The sequence below is a fragment of the Diadema antillarum genome, unplaced genomic scaffold (genome assembly GCF_040938485.1).
Source record: "Diadema antillarum isolate AM-2024a unplaced genomic scaffold, OU_Dant_1.0 seq00002261_RagTag, whole genome shotgun sequence".
In the NCBI taxonomy this organism is placed as follows: Eukaryota; Metazoa; Echinodermata; class Echinoidea; order Diadematoida; family Diadematidae; genus Diadema; species Diadema antillarum.
This window is the reverse complement of record NW_027272890.1, coordinates 158208-176808: the sequence shown is the minus strand read 5'-3', so window position 1 is coordinate 176808 and position 18601 is coordinate 158208. Positions and strand designations below refer to the sequence as shown.

General features: G+C 37.1%; 1 protein-coding gene across 1 annotated transcript in view; it reads left to right on the top strand.

Moving 5' to 3' along the window:
- The window catches only part of LOC139714386 (two pore channel protein 2-like), a 32164-nt gene extending 16742 nt beyond the window's left edge, over positions 1-15422 (top strand). The window contains exons 11-24 of the mRNA XM_071626097.1: positions 1708-1789; positions 2480-2569; positions 3890-4009; positions 5034-5132; positions 5835-5921; positions 6640-6686; positions 7243-7336; positions 8169-8240; positions 9003-9082; positions 9514-9580; positions 10307-10389; positions 10853-10934; positions 14162-14265; positions 15341-15422. Coding sequence (XP_071482198.1) covers positions 1708-1789; positions 2480-2569; positions 3890-4009; positions 5034-5132; positions 5835-5921; positions 6640-6686; positions 7243-7336; positions 8169-8240; positions 9003-9082; positions 9514-9580; positions 10307-10389; positions 10853-10934; positions 14162-14265; positions 15341-15422 — 1189 coding nt within the window. The remainder of the gene's footprint in view (positions 1-1707; positions 1790-2479; positions 2570-3889; positions 4010-5033; positions 5133-5834; positions 5922-6639; positions 6687-7242; positions 7337-8168; positions 8241-9002; positions 9083-9513; positions 9581-10306; positions 10390-10852; positions 10935-14161; positions 14266-15340) is intronic.
- Positions 15423-18601: the final 3179 nt, after the last annotated feature.

Below are 18601 nucleotides of genomic sequence, written 5' to 3'. Positions count from 1 at the left end.
TGCTTGAAGTGATGTGCTGTTTAATGTCCAGCACATTCCTAACAAATTCATTAGAGAGACTGCTGGCAAGTAGCCATAGCCACACAATCGCATCTATCCGTTTACACCGTCACGTATTGAGTGCAATGTGTTTAAGCTAATTACCCAGTGAACTGAAGCTGCTTCTTGTTTATCTAGCAGGAAAGGGTCACTAGGCAGATTTCTGTTGTTGTCAGTGAACCGTCCCTGTTCGAGGAAAGTTGCCATGATACAAGGTCTTTGATGAAGCAGTGCTCTATACATATTGAATGTAAATATTAAAAATGTGATTTATTAGTGGAAAATTGAGCAAAGAAAATGGGATTCCATCGGGATACCATTTTCTTTGCTCAATTTTCCACTAATAAATACTATTCATTTCTGGTCAGTTTTTCTGTTTGCGTGTATTAAAAATGTGATCAGTTTCACTATGCTTTGGTAGCTTCAGCCACAGCAATTTTGTTATAGTTTTTCTTAATGCTTATGTAAGAAGTGAAATGCTTATTTTACACAGTCTCCTTTCCATTTCCAAGATGTAATGTGTCCCAATATTATTAGAAATTTATTTGGTAGTATTCATTTATGTTTTGTAAATGACACCCTAAATATTCTAAGTAGTTATTTTTGTTTATTATTATTATTCATAGATTATTTATGGAAACAAGAACAGAGATGTGAATAATTGTAATTGTATTTTTTGTGTTTGTCAATGGTAAAGGTTGATTTTATTGTGCAATAGTTGATATTTCCATGTATGTTTGTATATTTGAATGTATTCATGATGATCCTTGTAAAATGTCGGCAGTTCAGCCTCCTGGCTGCAAGAGATGTTATTTAATAAATACCTTTCAATCAAAATCAATTTGTTTTGTTCTTGTTGAATTTTGTGCATTCTCAAATTAAATTCTGATAATTGTCATGGTCATAGTAATTGTCGGTAATAAACATTGATTATATTAGAGCTTGAAATATTTTTGGAAAGTACTCAAAAAGGAAAGAATGCCAAGTTTTACTATTATTTCTCATTTCATTTTAGAGCATCAGAAGAATTGAGCTTTCAGTAAAAGTTAATATTTCACTTGTGCATGTGTAGAGCCAGCAAATGCAGAAGAAACTATTAAAAAAAAGAGTGTGACAGTTTTGGCAAATTTAAAAATTTGTTGATAAGTTTGGAATTGTAGAATGCATCCCTCTATAAATGTAAACTTTACAATATGGGATATCACAGTCATAAAATCGTATAAAGAAATTAAAAATGGAATTTTGCAAGATTTGATTTCTCTAGGATGTCAAAAATAATGCTTGTCCCAGCTCCTACAGAAAGCATAGGAAATTCATATCCTTGCCTTAACACATGCCAGTAACACTCCACAGGTCAAGGGAATGTGAACATTTTAAAGGATAAGACAAATTATGTGCAAATAACAAATGAGGAGTAAAAAAGTGAGGAATGTTAGAATAACACGTCCAAGATGATGTTCTTGATATGACCTTTCAACTCTTGCAAACATTCACATAGTTGCCAAATTCTCAGTATGTCTAATTTCCCTAAAGCTTTTCCAAAATCTGTTGCTGTTCCTCTACTATGTCCATGGAATTTGATGTAAATTATTTTACTTCGTGTAGATTCCTCCTGCTGGTATATTCTCCGTTAAGGATATGAAAACTGTCTTTTTGTTGTCTCACTAGGTGCACGGTCAATGTCAGCGTGGTGAAGTCCGTTGTTCTCCAGGCCAACATACCAGTGCGAGCCAAGAAAAACATTTTGAGGGTGAGTCATTGTGTGCAGTGATTGAGAGTTGCAAGCGCTCTGTTTGCTAGTTGATATACTTCAACCAACAGTCTGCTGAAAGAATATCAAATCGACCACTCAAATCAAATACTGGATCATTGACATAGATGAAGATTTTCATCATCATGTTGAAGATGATGTTATCATACAGACTGTAGGAGGGATGATGCAGAAGTTGAGGGGGAAATGAAGGAGGGATGAAAACAAAGGCAACAACAAAACGTCTAAAGCTCAACTTCTGTTACTATGACTACGAGTGCAGCTACTTAACTACTATTGCTGCCAGTACTAGAACTGCATGTGCAATGTATTTTCATACTACCACTGTTACTTGTAGTACTGCTAATGCTCCTGCTACTTCTTCTTTTATCACATGGCAGCTTTTACTTCTACTTGTTGTAGAAGTACAAGTAGTAGTAGTGGCAGTAGTAGTAGTAGGAGGAGGAGGAGGAGGAGGAGTAACAGTAGTAGTAGCAGTAGTAGTAGTAGTAGTAGTAGTAGTAAAATCAGTGGTGGCAGTAGAAGTAGTAGATATCGTACTGCAGCTACCATCGTTTAATTTCTGTTGCCCTAACTAGTGCTGCTTTAACCATTGCAAGTGCGATTTTGATGGCCATCACTATTACTTGTACTTATATTTATTTTTTTTCTTTGTTTCGTGCGATGTAGGAGCTTGATGGCAATATCGGAGGTGTGCTGACATCATTAGACTTTCAGAAGTTGTTTGATTGCTTAGACTACCAGTCCGAGGGCAGTGAGGTAAGCATCACCACGACTTAAGTTCCAAATTTGATTTAAATTAAAATTTCCAAAAAGAAACTCAAAACCCATTTATTTCTAGAACAGAACTGATGATTATGTGTAGTTGATTATTTGTACTCCAAGCTGATTTATATGTTTGTTTGTTCATTTTGACAATAGTAAAGCACTTTGAAACATGTTGTATTAAGTGCTATATAAATATTTCATGTTATTATTATATTATTATTAAGTTTTTGATATTCAGAAATGATCTATTTATTTCCAAGAAGGGCAAAGAATTAATTGGACACTAAAAATGTCAGTCACCTTCTACACATAGTGGCATATGGTGTACTGTGAATGCATGATCAAAATAAAGACTTAGCAAGATTCTAGAGATCAATGGTTGTAGTCCAGAAGTATCATTCATTACATATCTTAACAAATTGATGAAGTGATGAGAATACACAGATGCTGCTTTCCATTCTCATGGAAAACAAAGTTCCTTAATTTCTTGCAGTAACAACAGAAAATCATTTGAAGGGAGTTTACCACATTGATTTTGCTGTTTAACAAAGAATTAAGGTCAAAATGGATGAGAAAAGAAGAGATAGGAAAGATATTTAAAATGAATGTGTGCTTTATCTTTATTTAGTAGATAGAGATCTCATCAAATTGTAGCCTGAAGTCATGTTTATTTATTTGGTGGTGTTGTAGGCTGTTTTGTGAGGGCGATGGTTTTGTGTTTTGTGTTTTGTTTTGTTTTGTTTTGTTTTTTTACGAAAGAAAAAGTAAGGGAAGTTTAACGTGAGTGTATGACAGGACAAATTCCTCCCTAAAGTGATTTGACTAAAGTAATTTGTGTAGTTATTTCACATTTGTTTGGCTTATAAAGCCTCCATATGGAATGATGTCAGATGTAGGGTTGAGATGCTGTAACCCAGTCATATTCTCTTTAGTTCAAGAAGTAACTGAGAAAGTATTAAATGTCTGCTAGTTCCCTGTGAAATGTCTCCAAATTTCCTGTTTACTTGAAGATTATAGTAGAACTGCTGATCTCAACAAGTGGGCTTTGTTGTGTCAAAAGCTTCTGTAATCATTATACTTTTGTGTACTTGGGAGTTTCAGCTGGTAGTATGTGTCATAACATGCCCTGTCCAACATTAGCCTCCTTACCATTTTGTATGAAAGTCTTTTAATGTTAAGTTGATACTTCACTTTTTCCCCTCTGTCAAAATGTAGTACAAATGAATACATGACAATCCACATATTTTCATTCCTTCTGTTATTTTCTTTTAAACTTCTTTGTTTCTGTATTTTTCCTCTTTTTCTCATCAGATATGCTCCCCACGTGTGATTAATCGTCCGCGATTAAAAAGATTGCAGTCCATGATCCTTCATAGATTCTTTGGCTATTTTGGAACATTCATAGCCCTTGTAAACATTATAATCATCAGTGTAAGTATTGTACATGCTTCTCTTTCAGTCAGACGTTATTTCCATTAATGCAGGTTTATAATGCCTTTCACAGGGACATTGCATATTCAGCCTTCACCAAACGTCGTATGGTGAATTAAAGAAAAAAGTTACCACGAAGTATTTGAAAGAAATGGTCGCGATTTCAATTGTGAAGTATGTGCTTCACTCACAAAGAGGTTTGTGGATGTACAGCTGCAGGACTAAGATACATACCTATCTTTCCCAACCTTGCATATAAGTTGAATAAAAAAAATTACATAGTAGTAGCTAATGTGACAGAAACCTGTATTGAGTGCAACATCTTTCCAGGAAACTCAGAATGTCATGTCTGTGATACTTCTATGATTTTGTTTGAAATCTGCTCTAGATTTGTTCCACATGCTGAGAGACGTGATATACTTTGCCATGAATTTGTATGGAACTGCTATTCACGCCAGATTTCTCACGGTTCTGCTTCATTCACATTTTAACAATACATGTACTGTAGTAGCTGACTTTTGCAACTGCTTCAAGTGATATGAAAATGGCACACTCCAGAGTGTAACTCAAGCTGTCTTTGAGTTTACAAGCAGTACAAGATGAAAGTGGACTTGGGATGAAAATGAAAGCAGGAGACACTCCATGATTTGTAACAGCATCTTCCGGTCACCAATGAGTGTCCAGTTCAATGTAAAAACAATGCGTCACAACCAGCAGTTGAATATTCATTGGCTATTAAGTGGTGGTGTTTGTACTGCAGTGAGGCCCTTTGAGTATATGTCCACACACTAGGTGACTTTGGGGATGAGGGCTGACGTGCTGAAATGCTATACTCTGAATATGGTACTATGGTTCTAAGAACCAGTAACATATACCAGAGATACCAGTTTATATGTGACCTTTGTCTGAATCTGTTCTCTTGGTAAATTCCTTTGTCTTTGTTCTTTCAATGCCCCTTTCCTTCTCTACCTCTTTCTGGGATTCCATCACTCACTCATGCTCTCTCTCTCTTTCTTCAATATAGGTCGAGATTGAAATTCAGTATGAAGAGAGTTTTTACCACAAGCATTCGCGACTGTCCCGTGTCAACAAGTTCTTTGTCTTCTACTATGGTGTGGAACAGGTGGGGCAGTCATGATGATGATACATTGAAGTTGCTGGGGGAAAAAAAGTGACATTATCCCCTGTTAGGAATTCAAATTTATAAGGAATAAACTGTCTATATAGGGGTACTGTTCATACTTGTTGGGTAGATTCTAAGAAAAAGGTGTATCGTTGATGTTCAGTAATGATCAGTTGTGATCCGCAGCCATGGGACCATAGCCAGACGTTGAAGAATAAGTGAAGTAAAGAATACATCAAGAATGTATAAAAAAGGCCCCCCCCCAAAAAAAAAAAAAAAAAACCAAACAAACAAACAAACAAACAAACCCAAAAACAGAAAACAAAACAAAACAACAACAACTTACAAATTCAAATTCTTCGGAGCTGAGTTGTTCAGGTATATCTCTTTATGTAACATAATAAACCCAACGGTGATTATGATAGTGCTGAGGGCATGTAGTTTGCTCAAATCGAAACTTTGTCATCAAATCTCTTTCGGTCCAAAAATGCCACAGCCAAAGTTTTATAGTATGGAAATACTTATGTTTGAAGGAAATAAAAAATATTTGTGGCATTTCATTCAGTGTGTTTACAGAAATACATAATGAGAGAATTAAAAAAAAAAAGAGAGGAATATTTTGAAATAATAAGTGAATGAAAAGCAGGCAACTGATAATCTGATGAAATTATCATGTCCAGAATTTTTTTCTGTTTGTTTAAGATTATGAAGCTGTGGGCAATGGGCTGGAAGTACTACAAGTCATCCATGTCAAACATTCTGGACGGACTCTTTACAATAGTCCTACTGGTAAGTGTGCTTCAGGAACACCTTAACTGGTGTTCCATGTCTTTCATCTTTAAAAGGGAATGAAACCCAAATATACATGTGGATTGAGTGAATGCAACAATTTTAGTACAACACAGCAATGAAGGTTCAAGGAAAATTTGACAGTCGATTCAAACGTTATGAATTTTTTAAAATTTTGGTGCAGCTATGCTGAATGAGGCAAGTACTACAGGTTGTGATGCACATATGAAGAACAATTTAAAGAAAATATAAAGAAAAATCACCATATTTTCACTTTTCTAGCATAGTGAAAGAGCACTTACTTCTTCTGGAAAGCATGGCAATGATATCAACCATAACATATATCAGTAACAGGTTAAGGGAATGTGTACTTTTCATTAAAAAAGAGAATGGCTGTATATGGTGTACCAATAATCTAGCATGGCGGATAGAGGTGATTTTGATTCAATAATAGTCATCTTTGTGTATTAAGCAGATTATCCTGCCTGACAGTTGTTTTTGCTAATCTTATTTGCTACTGCACAGAGATTATTTACTAACTGATTTGATCATTTAAACTCTCGATGAATCCCTACCAGTCTCTTGCTATGTATTTGATAGCATTTACCATTGACTGACACTAAACATGTGTCTCACTTAATTGTTTTGTAGACAGGACATCTTATGTGATATTCACAAAGTATTTTTGTTTCTCTCCCTGTCTTTTATTAACCAACAGCTTGTTGAAATAGTCGACCTAGCAGTGGAAAAGAGTCATATGCCTGAGTAAGTGTGTGTGTGGGTGTTTTTTGATTTTGAATGTCACAAATTTTCAAGTTTTGTTGTAGTTTAAGCGAGTACCAGGTATAATTGCAATTGCTGCAGTCACAGAATCCTGAAGTGGCTTATCATCTCAGATGTTGGTATGAATTTACACTACAAAAGTTCATCATTGATAGGTAAAAATTGAGACACCTGTTCAAAATGCTTGCACCAGCACTGAAAAAAAGAAAACCTTCTTTCCCAGGCCAACATCTCCTTTCCTTTGATACTTCATTTGATTCATTTATTGTATTTTGTATGTTCTTGCTGCAGTCAAACAGATATAACTTCCTGAGTGCATGTTAGATTGAGCTGAAAATGAAACCTTTCATTCACTTAATGAATCGATTTCATACAATGCATGAAAATAAGTCTCTCCTCAGAGAGATTTTATTCTTGTTCTTGTTCTTCTTCTTCTTCTGTGGCAACTGTTTAGCTGTGTAGTTCATTCCTTCATTTCTCACAGATTTTCTGTGGGGATTCATTACTTTGTGCAATATCATATTTTGCTAACCCACAGAAAACATAATGTCGTCATCCCCGTGTATGACTTGGTCAGGATCATCAACATACTCATCATGTTTCGACTCTTCAAGATTGTCACTCATTTCAAGGTAAGTGCTGAGGCTAGTGGTAGTGTTTCTTACCAGACAACATCAATGGCATCACACTATCACACTTGACAGGGACGACATTCCATATCCAGATATTTAAACTTCTGCAATGTCTAATGACAAGGTATATAACAGAGGTATTCTAATTATCCCTTGGATAGTAAGACCTTTATTCAAATTAGTGAAATTCGTCTGATCAATTCAGTGCTTATTTACATCAATATAGGACAATTTGTCAATCAGGTGCAATAGCAAGACCTTGTGTGTCAATTGGCATATGTGTACAAAAAGCTCCTAATTCAATTTTGAATATGAAAAATACTGATTTGAGTTTGAAAAACCATGCAATGATGTCATCCAAAACAATGTGTGTACATGTTTTGATGTCAACATTGATATTTTATTTGTGACAATGTTGAAAAATTTGTATTTGTGAAAATGTTTTTTTCGTAAAATTAGCAACTGTCTAGATATAGTGTCTTGTTACCCCAGGGAATTTATGCTATACAGAGCTGCCAAGTTTCGATGATTCTGTGGGTGGCTTGCTTGGAAAAAAAAAAAGTTGTGTTTATATATTCTTTTGGCTGGCTGCAAAATATCTGTCTAGTCTTGTGTGTGCCAAAAAGAAGAATGTCCTAGTCAATGTTAATAAATGAGTTTCTCAACAGTCTAAAGAAGATATGTACTTCTTCATTATGTGAGCTTCAAAGCACTCTTGCACTTGTCAACTTTCCTGGGAATTTTCATATTTTTATTTCCTGTGTGGTCGGGATGATCTTTTGAATAATCAGGCATTACCCTATCCATGAATCTGTTGCTCTCTACAATACAGACAATGGAGATTGTTCTTAGTACGATGCTGGATCTGATCAGGAACTTGAGAGCTTTTCTTGGGATCCTGGTGGTGAGTATGAATTTGTTGCATGGAATGAAATACCCATGTCTACAGAGAGCCTATGTGTCAGTACTTGACGGGACAGGGAGAGGATTTGTGTGATTATTTGAAGGGGAGTAGCCGGGGCTCACTTAGGATGGGAACTCTGTGATTACAGGGTCAGCAGCAATCATCCCAAATCAGCACTCCATCGTATGCCTTGTTAGCATGCAGTATCATGGAGTTAAGAGTGCAATAAACTTTGCTTGTCATGATACTGTGATGTGGTTTCTAGTCCTTTAAAAGTTGAGCGGTAATGGGCCTAACTCTTGCGTGACTTACCCAGGTTTCTGTGGCATGAAGTGGCCCATGACTGGAAGGGCAAGTTGATAATGATGATGATGATGACGATGATGACGATGATGACGATGATGACGATGATGACGATGATGGTGATGATGGTGATGATGATGGTGATGATGATGGTGATGATAGTGATGATGATATGATGATGATGATTATTATTATATTATTTAGTTTTATTTAGTTTCTCCTGTGGAGACAAGGACATGGGTGACTTGCATTTCATTAAAGTTGCAATTAGCATTCTCTTGAATTAGCTTAATGACTATATTGTTCACCCTGAATAGTATAGTCACTTTTGTGTTACATCCTGCAAAATGAAATATGGATATCTGCTAAGTCTTCAGATATTATTGTGAACATTAGTGTCTCTGAGGCTGACTTTGATGTTTACCTGACAATTTTCTTTCCCTCTCACTTTATCCTCAGGTGATATACTATGTCTTTGCAATTCTTGGCATGGAGATATTCCAAAACAAAAGTCCTAAGCCACTCAATGTCACAAGCAGGTGAGAATTGCAAACTTTATATACGGCAGAACTAAATCCTTTCTGTTGGACCCTTATACTTATATAATTCTCTCTTTCCATTGTGTTTTGTTTTTATCTGCCCTGTATAGGGTTGTATGGATGTCAATGTGCCAGTGTGCTTTGTTTTGTAAAGCTTTTATTGCATGTTGTTGTTACGAAAGTGTTCAACAAAAGATATTCATTTTTCAGCTGTATTCAACATTTTGTCAACCAGTATTTCTGTTTGAGATTTTTAAAATTAAGTCCTCATAGTTTGCTTGTCATTTTACTAAATGCATTACAAACCAAAGAAATCTCATCGAATGAGTCATTTTGAAGTTCATATGATGAGAATAAAAATAATTGTGTGTGCTTCTACGGCACAAAGTGTGACCTGTGTATCCCATTTTATTGTTCCCTTGTTTTTGCAGCAAGCCCCTAAACTGTGGCACATATGAGCAGCTGAACTACTATGCCAATAACTTTGATGATTTCGCAGTGAGTCTCAAGCTTCATTTGCTGTCGTACATCTGCATGATGTTGAATGACTTGAGTGGGGAAGTTGATGCATCGAATACAAATAGTGCAGCCTGTTAGCAATGTTTCATAATGACTTTTATGTTCCATTTATATCAGGCGCCTTCTTTCCTCTGAAGATTGGCACTGGCCTGTTGACCCTCGTGGTCACTATTACAGGGTGCAACAGTCTCACATTTCATAGCATGGTGGAGCAAACCAGAGTGGTTTAGAAGTTACCTGGAGTTGGGACTGAATACCCCCAAAGAGAATCATGCCAGAATGAGCCACGCCATGAAGCTGTGATGCATATGAAGCTTTTACTAAACTTTGATGGAATGAGCAAAGCTTGCCTTGGAGCCAATGCTTTGCAGAGAAGGCAAATTGTTCAAAATATCATGTAAAAAAACAAAAGCAGAACCAAAAAACCTTTCATGATCAATGCTTAAAAGTTGTTATTCCAGATATTCCAGATATAAAAGTTGTTTGAATCTTAAAAGCACCTTATATTTGGGTGTAGAAGAATGTTTACTAACTACCAGTGCTCCAAAATTACTGATGGTAAGAAACATCTTCTCCAAATCAAGGATACTCCATTGTTGTATTGTGTAGGTTCCCATTTAGAAAAAAAAAAAAAAAAGAATTACAGCTTTTCCTCTTCATCTGCCGATGTTGTATTATTTATGATGTTCTGTACCCTGCAAATAGGCAACGCTGGTCGTCCTGTGGGATGTTATGGTGGTCAACAACTGGCATGTCTTCCTCAATGCCTACTCAGGAATGACCAATGAGTAAGTTACAGTACCATATACAGAAAACCATTGAATAGTCCCCTCCCTCCCCCCCCCCCCCCCTTGCAGTAGCAACTAACTCTAATGGTCAGGAGATTTTCATTTTCATGTAGGGCGAGCAAAGTATGTTGATTATAAAAGCTTCAAGGTTCAATCAGTAATTTAAAACAAAAGTGTGCTTTAATTTCGTGATGGTGTATTTTTCTGTGTACTTTTACATATCATTTCCAGCCAACATGTGTGAGTACATTACTGTTGGCATATCTAGACGTAATGACAAACAGTGCCCTATCAAATCTGACATCTTGTTTTTCACAGCTTATTATAGAGTAAGTTTCTTTTTTGCCTCTGCCTCACTGTAAAGAGGTAATCAGACTCATTATCCAGCAGTATTTTTTTTTCTCTTCCCAAACGTTCCTGTCATGTATTTCAATTTGCCTGTTGTGTTTGTGTTTGCTTCCAGATGGTCACAACTTTATTTCATTGCCTGGTACTTTACCTCTGTCCTGGTGTGCCTCAATGTCTTCACCGCCATCATTCTAGAGGTGAGAATTGGAGAGTAGACCCACACAGCAAAAGAAATCATAGCACACTGAATTGAAACAATATGAAACAAAACAAGACGACACCAATGTGGACATGTTTCAGGAATACAATAAATAAACAAAGACTTTTTATGCCTCCGCCACGAAGTGGTGCCGGAGGCATTATGTTTTCGGGTTGTCCGTCCGTCCGTCCGTCCGTCCGTCCGTCCGTCCGTCCGTCCGTCCGTCCGTCCGTCCGTCCGTCCGTCCGTCCGTCCGTCCGTCCGTCCGTCCGTCCGTCCGTCCGTCCGTCCGTCCGTCCGTCCTTCCGTCCGTCCGTAATGAATTTTGTGGACAGGGTAACTACCAAAACCTTTTGAGGTATCCTAATGAAACTTGGCATGTATGTGTATTAGGGGGTGAAGTTGTGCCTATCAACTTTTGGGTGCACATGCTCAAGGTCAAAGGTCAAAAGGTCAAGGTCAAATGCTTAAAATTTTATAATTTCCCCCTTATCTATGCAATGCCTGAAGATATTTTCTTGAAACTTAGTGTATACATGTACTACCCAATTAAGATTCTCTGGTGAAAGTTTGGGGTCATGAGGTCAAAAGGTCAAAGGTCAAAAGGTCAAGTAAAATGTTAAAATTTCACTTTTTTCTCTGTATCTTGGAAATTGTTCAAGGTATCTTCATGGAACATAGTGTATATGCATCTACTGACTGGCAGTGGTTATCTAGGGAATTTAGGGTTCATGGGGTCAAAGGTCAGGGGTCAAAGGTCAAGGGCAATACTTCAAAATCTTACTATTTTCCTTATATTTATGCAATGCCAGCAGGATATTTTTTTTTTAAAACTTGATGTATGCATGTCTAACCCAATAGAGATTCTCTGGGATTTTTTTTTTGCCAAGAAGGTCAAAGGTCAAAAGGTCAAAGATCAAGTGAAAGTGCTGAACTTACTTTTTTCTCCATATCTCGGAAGTGGCTCAAGTTATCTTGAAACTTAGTACATGCTGAATTTATGTATGTTCTGCCTGACAGTGCTTCTCTTATAAATCAAAGGCCAGATGAAAATGATAACAAATTACTGTTCAATACAGAAATTGCGCTTTTTCTCCATTCCTTGAAAATTACTCAGTGCATAAACTTATGAAATGGTCAAAGTCAAGTTAAAGTTCTTAAATCCCCAAGTACATGCTCTCCTATTCATCCAATTAAACATAGGTCAAGGAAGGTAAACATTCAATACATTTGTGACAAACATGTCATTTTAATATTTTGCCAATTTTGTGAAAATGTAATCACACATTGTCCACATGTACTATAGACCTATTAGGAGAATCATGCATTATGGCGGAGGCATACCAGTCGCCATAGCGACATTTCTAGTTGAATTCTGCAGCTATCGAGTCGCCTTCTGTGGTGACTGATTCGTACAAGCATTGCATATGTGTTGAGCAATGAGCCTCGGATTTTCAAACAGGCAGACCGTGCTTTTTCACTGATGACCCAAATACTGCTCACAGTCAGCTCCCCAAGCTTTTCTTTAATATGAAATTCTCTTTGCATGATAGTATGGATATATGAGTAAAATCGAAAAGGCTTTCAGTACAGGCTATGGCTTGTGTAAGCTGAAGGTCAACACCCCTCTAACCCGTAGGGACTGCCTGCTTTGGGTGAAGCAATCACCAAGTCCCTAATAATGCCCAAGAGACAGTGCGCACGACCTTGTCATCACGTGGTGTACTCAATTTTTGTGTGTGTGTGTATGTGATCCTGCTTGAATTTTCCTCAAATGATATTTCAAATCAAAATGAGTGATGTTTGTACAGCTGATTTTGTAGCAAGTGTCACAAAACAAACTACCACCATAGATATTAAAAGATGTTGAAGTGCATACATGTTCTTGTAATTCATTATGGCATTTCTCTCACTTCAAAAGATAAAGGGTAAACCTCAGGTTAAGTCTCTTACCCTCATTTGAACTGGGAATAAAAAGAAAAATCAAATCATAGCATAACGAAATGGAACAAAATGAAACAAAGCAAGAGAATATGTAATGTTTGTGCAGCTGATTATGAAACAAGCTACCACAGTGATTTTAAAAAAGGATAGAGCGTGTGCCTCGTAATTCATTGTAGCATTTTCTTTCTGTCCAACAGATAAAGTGTATTAACCCTGGTTTAAGCTCTTAACCTTCCCATTTGAACAGAGGGTAAAAAACAAAACAAAACAAAAAACAAAAAAAAAAATTTAAACAGAATGGCACAAAACACTGAAGTGAAACAAATGAAACAAAACGAGACAACACATGATGTATGTGCAGCTGATTTTGAAACAAAGGTTATGAAACAAACTGGGACAATTGATTTTAAAGAGGATGCTGAGCATGTGCTGTGTAATTCATTGTGGCATTTTCTCTCTCTTCAAAAGATAAGTGCATTAACCCTGGGTTGAACCTCTGTCAATCGTCATTTGAATAAGGATGAAAAAAAAAAGGATAAAACAATAACATAGCATAATGACACGAAATCAAGACGAAACAAAAGAAGACAACATGTGAAGTTTGTGTAGCTGATTATGAAACAAGGGTTATGAACCAAACTACCATAGCTGATATTAAAAAAAAAAGGATACTAGGCATGTGCCTTGTAAGTCATTGTGGCCTTTTCTCGCTCGCCAAAAGATAAAATGTATTAATTCCAGTGTAAGTCCCTCACCCATTTCTTTTGAACAAGGAACAAATCCCTTGTACATGATGATAAAGTCCTATTAGCTATATTTTAACACTCTGGGTGTGCACAAATATACATGTGTGCCAATGCATTTTTCTTTTTCCTTTTTGGGGGGGTCATTGAAAATTTTTCACTTAAAGCAAGCTCTTTATTATTCTTTTTTTGCAATATTCTTCCTGCTGATGAAATATCAAATTAACAGTGATAATGATGATAGTGACAATTAGGGTACTGTATAAGCTGTTATTTTTGCGAGGGTTTAATTTTTGCGAATTTTGCGAATCACTGTTGGATCACGAATTTAAGAACATATGAAAATGTCTCCATGCACTTTTTTAATACTGCATTAATGTGAAGGTCGGCGTCAATTCGCAAAAACAACATCTCACGAAAATGTCTGTGACCTCGTCATTTGCGAAAATATCTGCACATGAAAATAACAGCGTGTACAGTATCTAAAGGGTATGATAATGATTGTGATAATTTTGATACTTTCATGCCGGATTTGCAGAACTTCATCACGTCGTGGGACAGGAGCCAGCAGCATCAGCAGCGAGAGGTCGATGGCTCGGACCGGACGGCCACGTTCCTCATGTCGGTCCATACCATGTTCAGGTCAGTCACGTGACCAGCATAAAGGTATAAGGGGAAAAAATGGGGAAATACCGAAATTTGGCTGCCTGGATGCGCAGTGTGAAGAACTAGGTTGTCAATAATAGAGAAGGAAAGAAGTTGAAGATAATATAAAGTTATGGTACCTCAAAAGTTTCCCTGAGTTTCCTTGTCTTAGTTTGTGTTTCAGGTTAAAGTACCTTTCATATAACTAACACTGTGAGACTTACTCGCCCCAAAGTGCTCTCATGTCTTAGTAATCATGCAATAATGGTCTCGTACAATACGTGTATATTGATTGTCGCGGTACCGCGTCGAGTCAAACTAACTGCTCGTTCGAATTTTTCAGAGCCCGCTCTGCTCTGGTACGAAACCATTATTGCATGATTACTAAGACATGAGAGCACTTTGGGGCGAGTAAGTTTCACAGTGTTAGTTATATGAAAGGTACTTTAACCTGAAACACAAACTAAGACAAGGAAACTCAGGGAAACTTTTGAGGTACCAAAACTTTATATTATCTTTGAGAGTCAGAGAAGAAACTTTGGTTTCTTTTTTTGGAGAGTCAGAAAAATACTAGAGACCCTTTCGTGTGCACTGGGTTGCTTAACATTGTGTTCTTTCACCCGAGTTGTCATAGCTTATGAGTATTCAGTATAGAGGCTTACTTGAAGGAAGTTAACAGCTACAGCGAGAAAATGCTTATTTTTGGTCTGGGTGGAATTGACCCTACGGTACATCACCACCAAGGTCATGGATTAAAGAAGAAAGCCAATTGTTTTGTGTTGTTTGTCCTTTCATGATTTACAAATAGGGTGCACAGGTGCATAGTCATGTTCATAACACTTCCCTACCAGAAGTACATTCATGAACCAATCACTTGCCAAGAAATAGGCAGTGAACACATTCTCTGGCTTAACAAATAACCATATTCTTCTTTTTGTTTGTTTGTTTTTCAGTCAGTTTTTTACAGTGTGTATGCCTGAGTGGAAAAGAACTTTGAAATGTTGATGAGACAGGTTTAATAGATTTCTGCAAGCTAAAAAGACTTGTTTTCTTTCCCTTGATCTCCCTTCAGAGGGGACCTCAAGGAGCCCACAGAGGAGGAACTCCTTGATGAGATCTACCGACATCCTCACATCCAAAACCTCCACTTATGAGACCATCCCTGAAAGCGGAACCTCTGTGCAATCAATCACATCATGCCACTTTCTCTCGCCGCCCTCAAAGCATTTTGTGCTGTGGGATGGTTGCCATCACCGTGTGACTTCAAAGGCTGTTCCAGCTGGTTACCCCAGAGGCCAAAAGCTACTAGAATTTAAAATAACTATTCCTTGTGATGAGGTTTACTCTCGGGCACAGCAAGCTGTAGTGACTCTGCCGTGTATATTATCACAGAAAAGGAGGAGAGATGGTCATCCTTGTTGACCATTCTGAGAAGGCTCCTTACCAACTGCATTAAGCATCCTTGTTGCCAGTACATGCATGCATCTTTTGAGTTCCTTCAAGTTTTGCTTCTGTACGCCCACCTCATCATAAGCATCATAGCGCCCCCCCCCCCCCTTGCGGAATCAAGAATCACATCACACACTGCATGTGACCGATCAAGAAAGCAAGATACGGCACACACAGAGAGTGTGTGATGTGTATGGATGCATACCAAAGACTCGGTGGTGGCTTTGAGTTGTCAGTACCAGGTAGAGAGAATAATTTTCTAGCTTTATTTTTATGTTGCTTGTGATTCTTTTGTTGAAATCTGACTGTAAAGGTTGACAGTCATACATTGCTTGTGTTGATGGGCTGTTCATCTGCAAGTTCTTGCCTGTTTTCTAACAAATTGTTCAGCTGACGTTCCTCGATTTTGTCTCATGGCTTTAGTCATCATGCAGTCAGATTCTGTGGGTTTTAAACTGATGATGAGTTATCCGCACCATTCTTGAATTCAGGTTGAATATATTTGTGGTGTATGGATGATCATATACATGTTTGATCTCAGGCTGAGAAACATTTCACACACTCTTTATAATGTTTTGATAACTGTCTGCAGTGCCAAAATAGTAGTATATAAGTTCAATGCTAGTAGAATATCAATTTCATCATAGTAATAAGTGTTAATGTCATCTTTGTCGTTATGATCATATATAATTCGTATGTAATGTCAGTGACCACAGTGGTCACCCAATGATGAATATTCTAAATAACTACAGTGTAAGTTTCCTCTTTCTTTCCTGTATGATTTTTAGAACATTATATTATGTGCAAAATAAGTCTTTTTTGTGATATCGACATAAACGATATAGAGTATACACCTGCAATTTGTCCCTATTCTAAGATGATTATCCTAACTAGGTAATGTATTCATTCTTCTTTTTGAACACTGCAAGTAGAATGTTGATAGACATGAATTGGTTGTAAGTAAATTATAAAAGTAGTATGCCGATAGAGTGACTCATGACAAGATTGTGATGTAACTGTTGAATTTTCAACACTGCCATAACCATCATAATCAGCCGCAATTATTCAACATGACTGCATATTACGAATAAGTTTGCTCTTTTGCAAACTGTAGGTCATTTTAAGGTATCGACTTTGATTTTTACATTTCCCGCAAACCTTCTTAACGAATGCATAGATGTCACATATTCAGTCATCTGTAATTCTTCATACAGCGCTCTCTAAATCATATCCCTCCTCTCTGCCCCCTACTATATTTCACTCGGGTTAGTTGTGAGACAAGAGGTAACTGTTCGTCCCTGTACACAAAAGCACAGCCACGGACAGACACAAACACAAACACTTTATTGTTCACACACATACACTCTTAAACAGACCCCCGGCCTCATGGAATATCTCCCTATTTTATTGTGTTGGAGGGCACACGTTCATGACATATGTCATGCACACGCAAAATCACACACGACACATTTCATTTGCTTTATTCTTGAATCTGTTTATGTGTCTTTTTAGAATCTTGTCATCAGTGGCTCGTTACCTGCTTGGCAACACTATGAATGATAGAGTGCTTTTAAATTTGTTTGATACAGCCAATATTCTGCCTCCAATATTCGGTATTCCGAAATCTGGTTCTCATGGAGTCACTTGAATGCAGCCATTTCTCCCGCATTCTTCTTTTCTCAGTGGAAAATTGAGCAAAGAAAATGGGATTCCATCGGGATTTGAACCCGAGACCTCCGGATTACTAGCCCGGTGCTCTACCGACTGAGCTATAGAAAGCCGTAGTTCAGTGTTCGTCCCAGAAACCCTAAATTCTCAATGCTCGAATGATCAGAAGCTATAGCAGTGTGTTTGTGTGTAACACACACGTACACACTTGAACCTGGCATAAACCTGAAGGATAATTCAACTTTGAGATAACTGTGAGGGATCACCGAAGTGATGCAGCTTTTTGAGTATGTAACAAACGCAAACAGAAAAACTGACCAGAATGAATATTATTTATCAGTGGAAAATTGAGCGAAGAAAAACTTCTTTTCTTGATACACTGTATACGCCTTATATTTAGTGAGTCTAAATTTTCGTGAATCAGGACTTTCTGTCAATGTTGTGAAGCAGTTAGATTCTTAATTGTGAAGTATAGCAATGGATGGAGAAATGTACATGGACATGTCGGGATCAGAATTGATAATTTTGGGTGTTATTAAATTTGCGAGTAATACTCAACGTACAAAATTGGCACAAAAAAAAAAAAAATATTTGGTGTATACAGTACTCTTTGTACTGATCTTCAGCTTTTTCTCTCCCCTTTCATGCTTTTCCCCTGTTTTGAAATGCCCCATGTGTGTCCTGTGTACGGCTTTTACTTTTTAATGTGCTAATATCACCCACATTGCCTGTACATTTCATCACTAAACCACTTATTTTGTTGATGTGTAAAAATATTGTTACTTGCAGCGCTCTATTTCGTCAGTCTTTAAAGATAGCATCCTGATGCTAGAAACTCATTCACTATGGAAAGCGCCATCTTTAGTTGACAATGTCAGCTCAGCCATTTAGGCTAGTGGAAGACTTTCATTTAGTATTTATTGCATTTATTACTCAATAATATTTATATCACTCTTAGTTTATCATCAGTATTATATTCAGATATACTCTTTGATAATCAGACATTTGCTCAGTACAGTGATAATCAGACATTAACAGTGCATTAACATTCAAAATTATATTTTTTTTAAAAGTAAATATGTGAAATACTCGGTGCAAATTTGGACTCTGGGTCACAATTTTTTATTCTGTGTCTTTCCCCACAGAAGATGCTTTCCTTTCATTTTGATTCTTTATCTCTCCTTAAGAATCATATTTGTGGTTGTTGTTTTCTGTC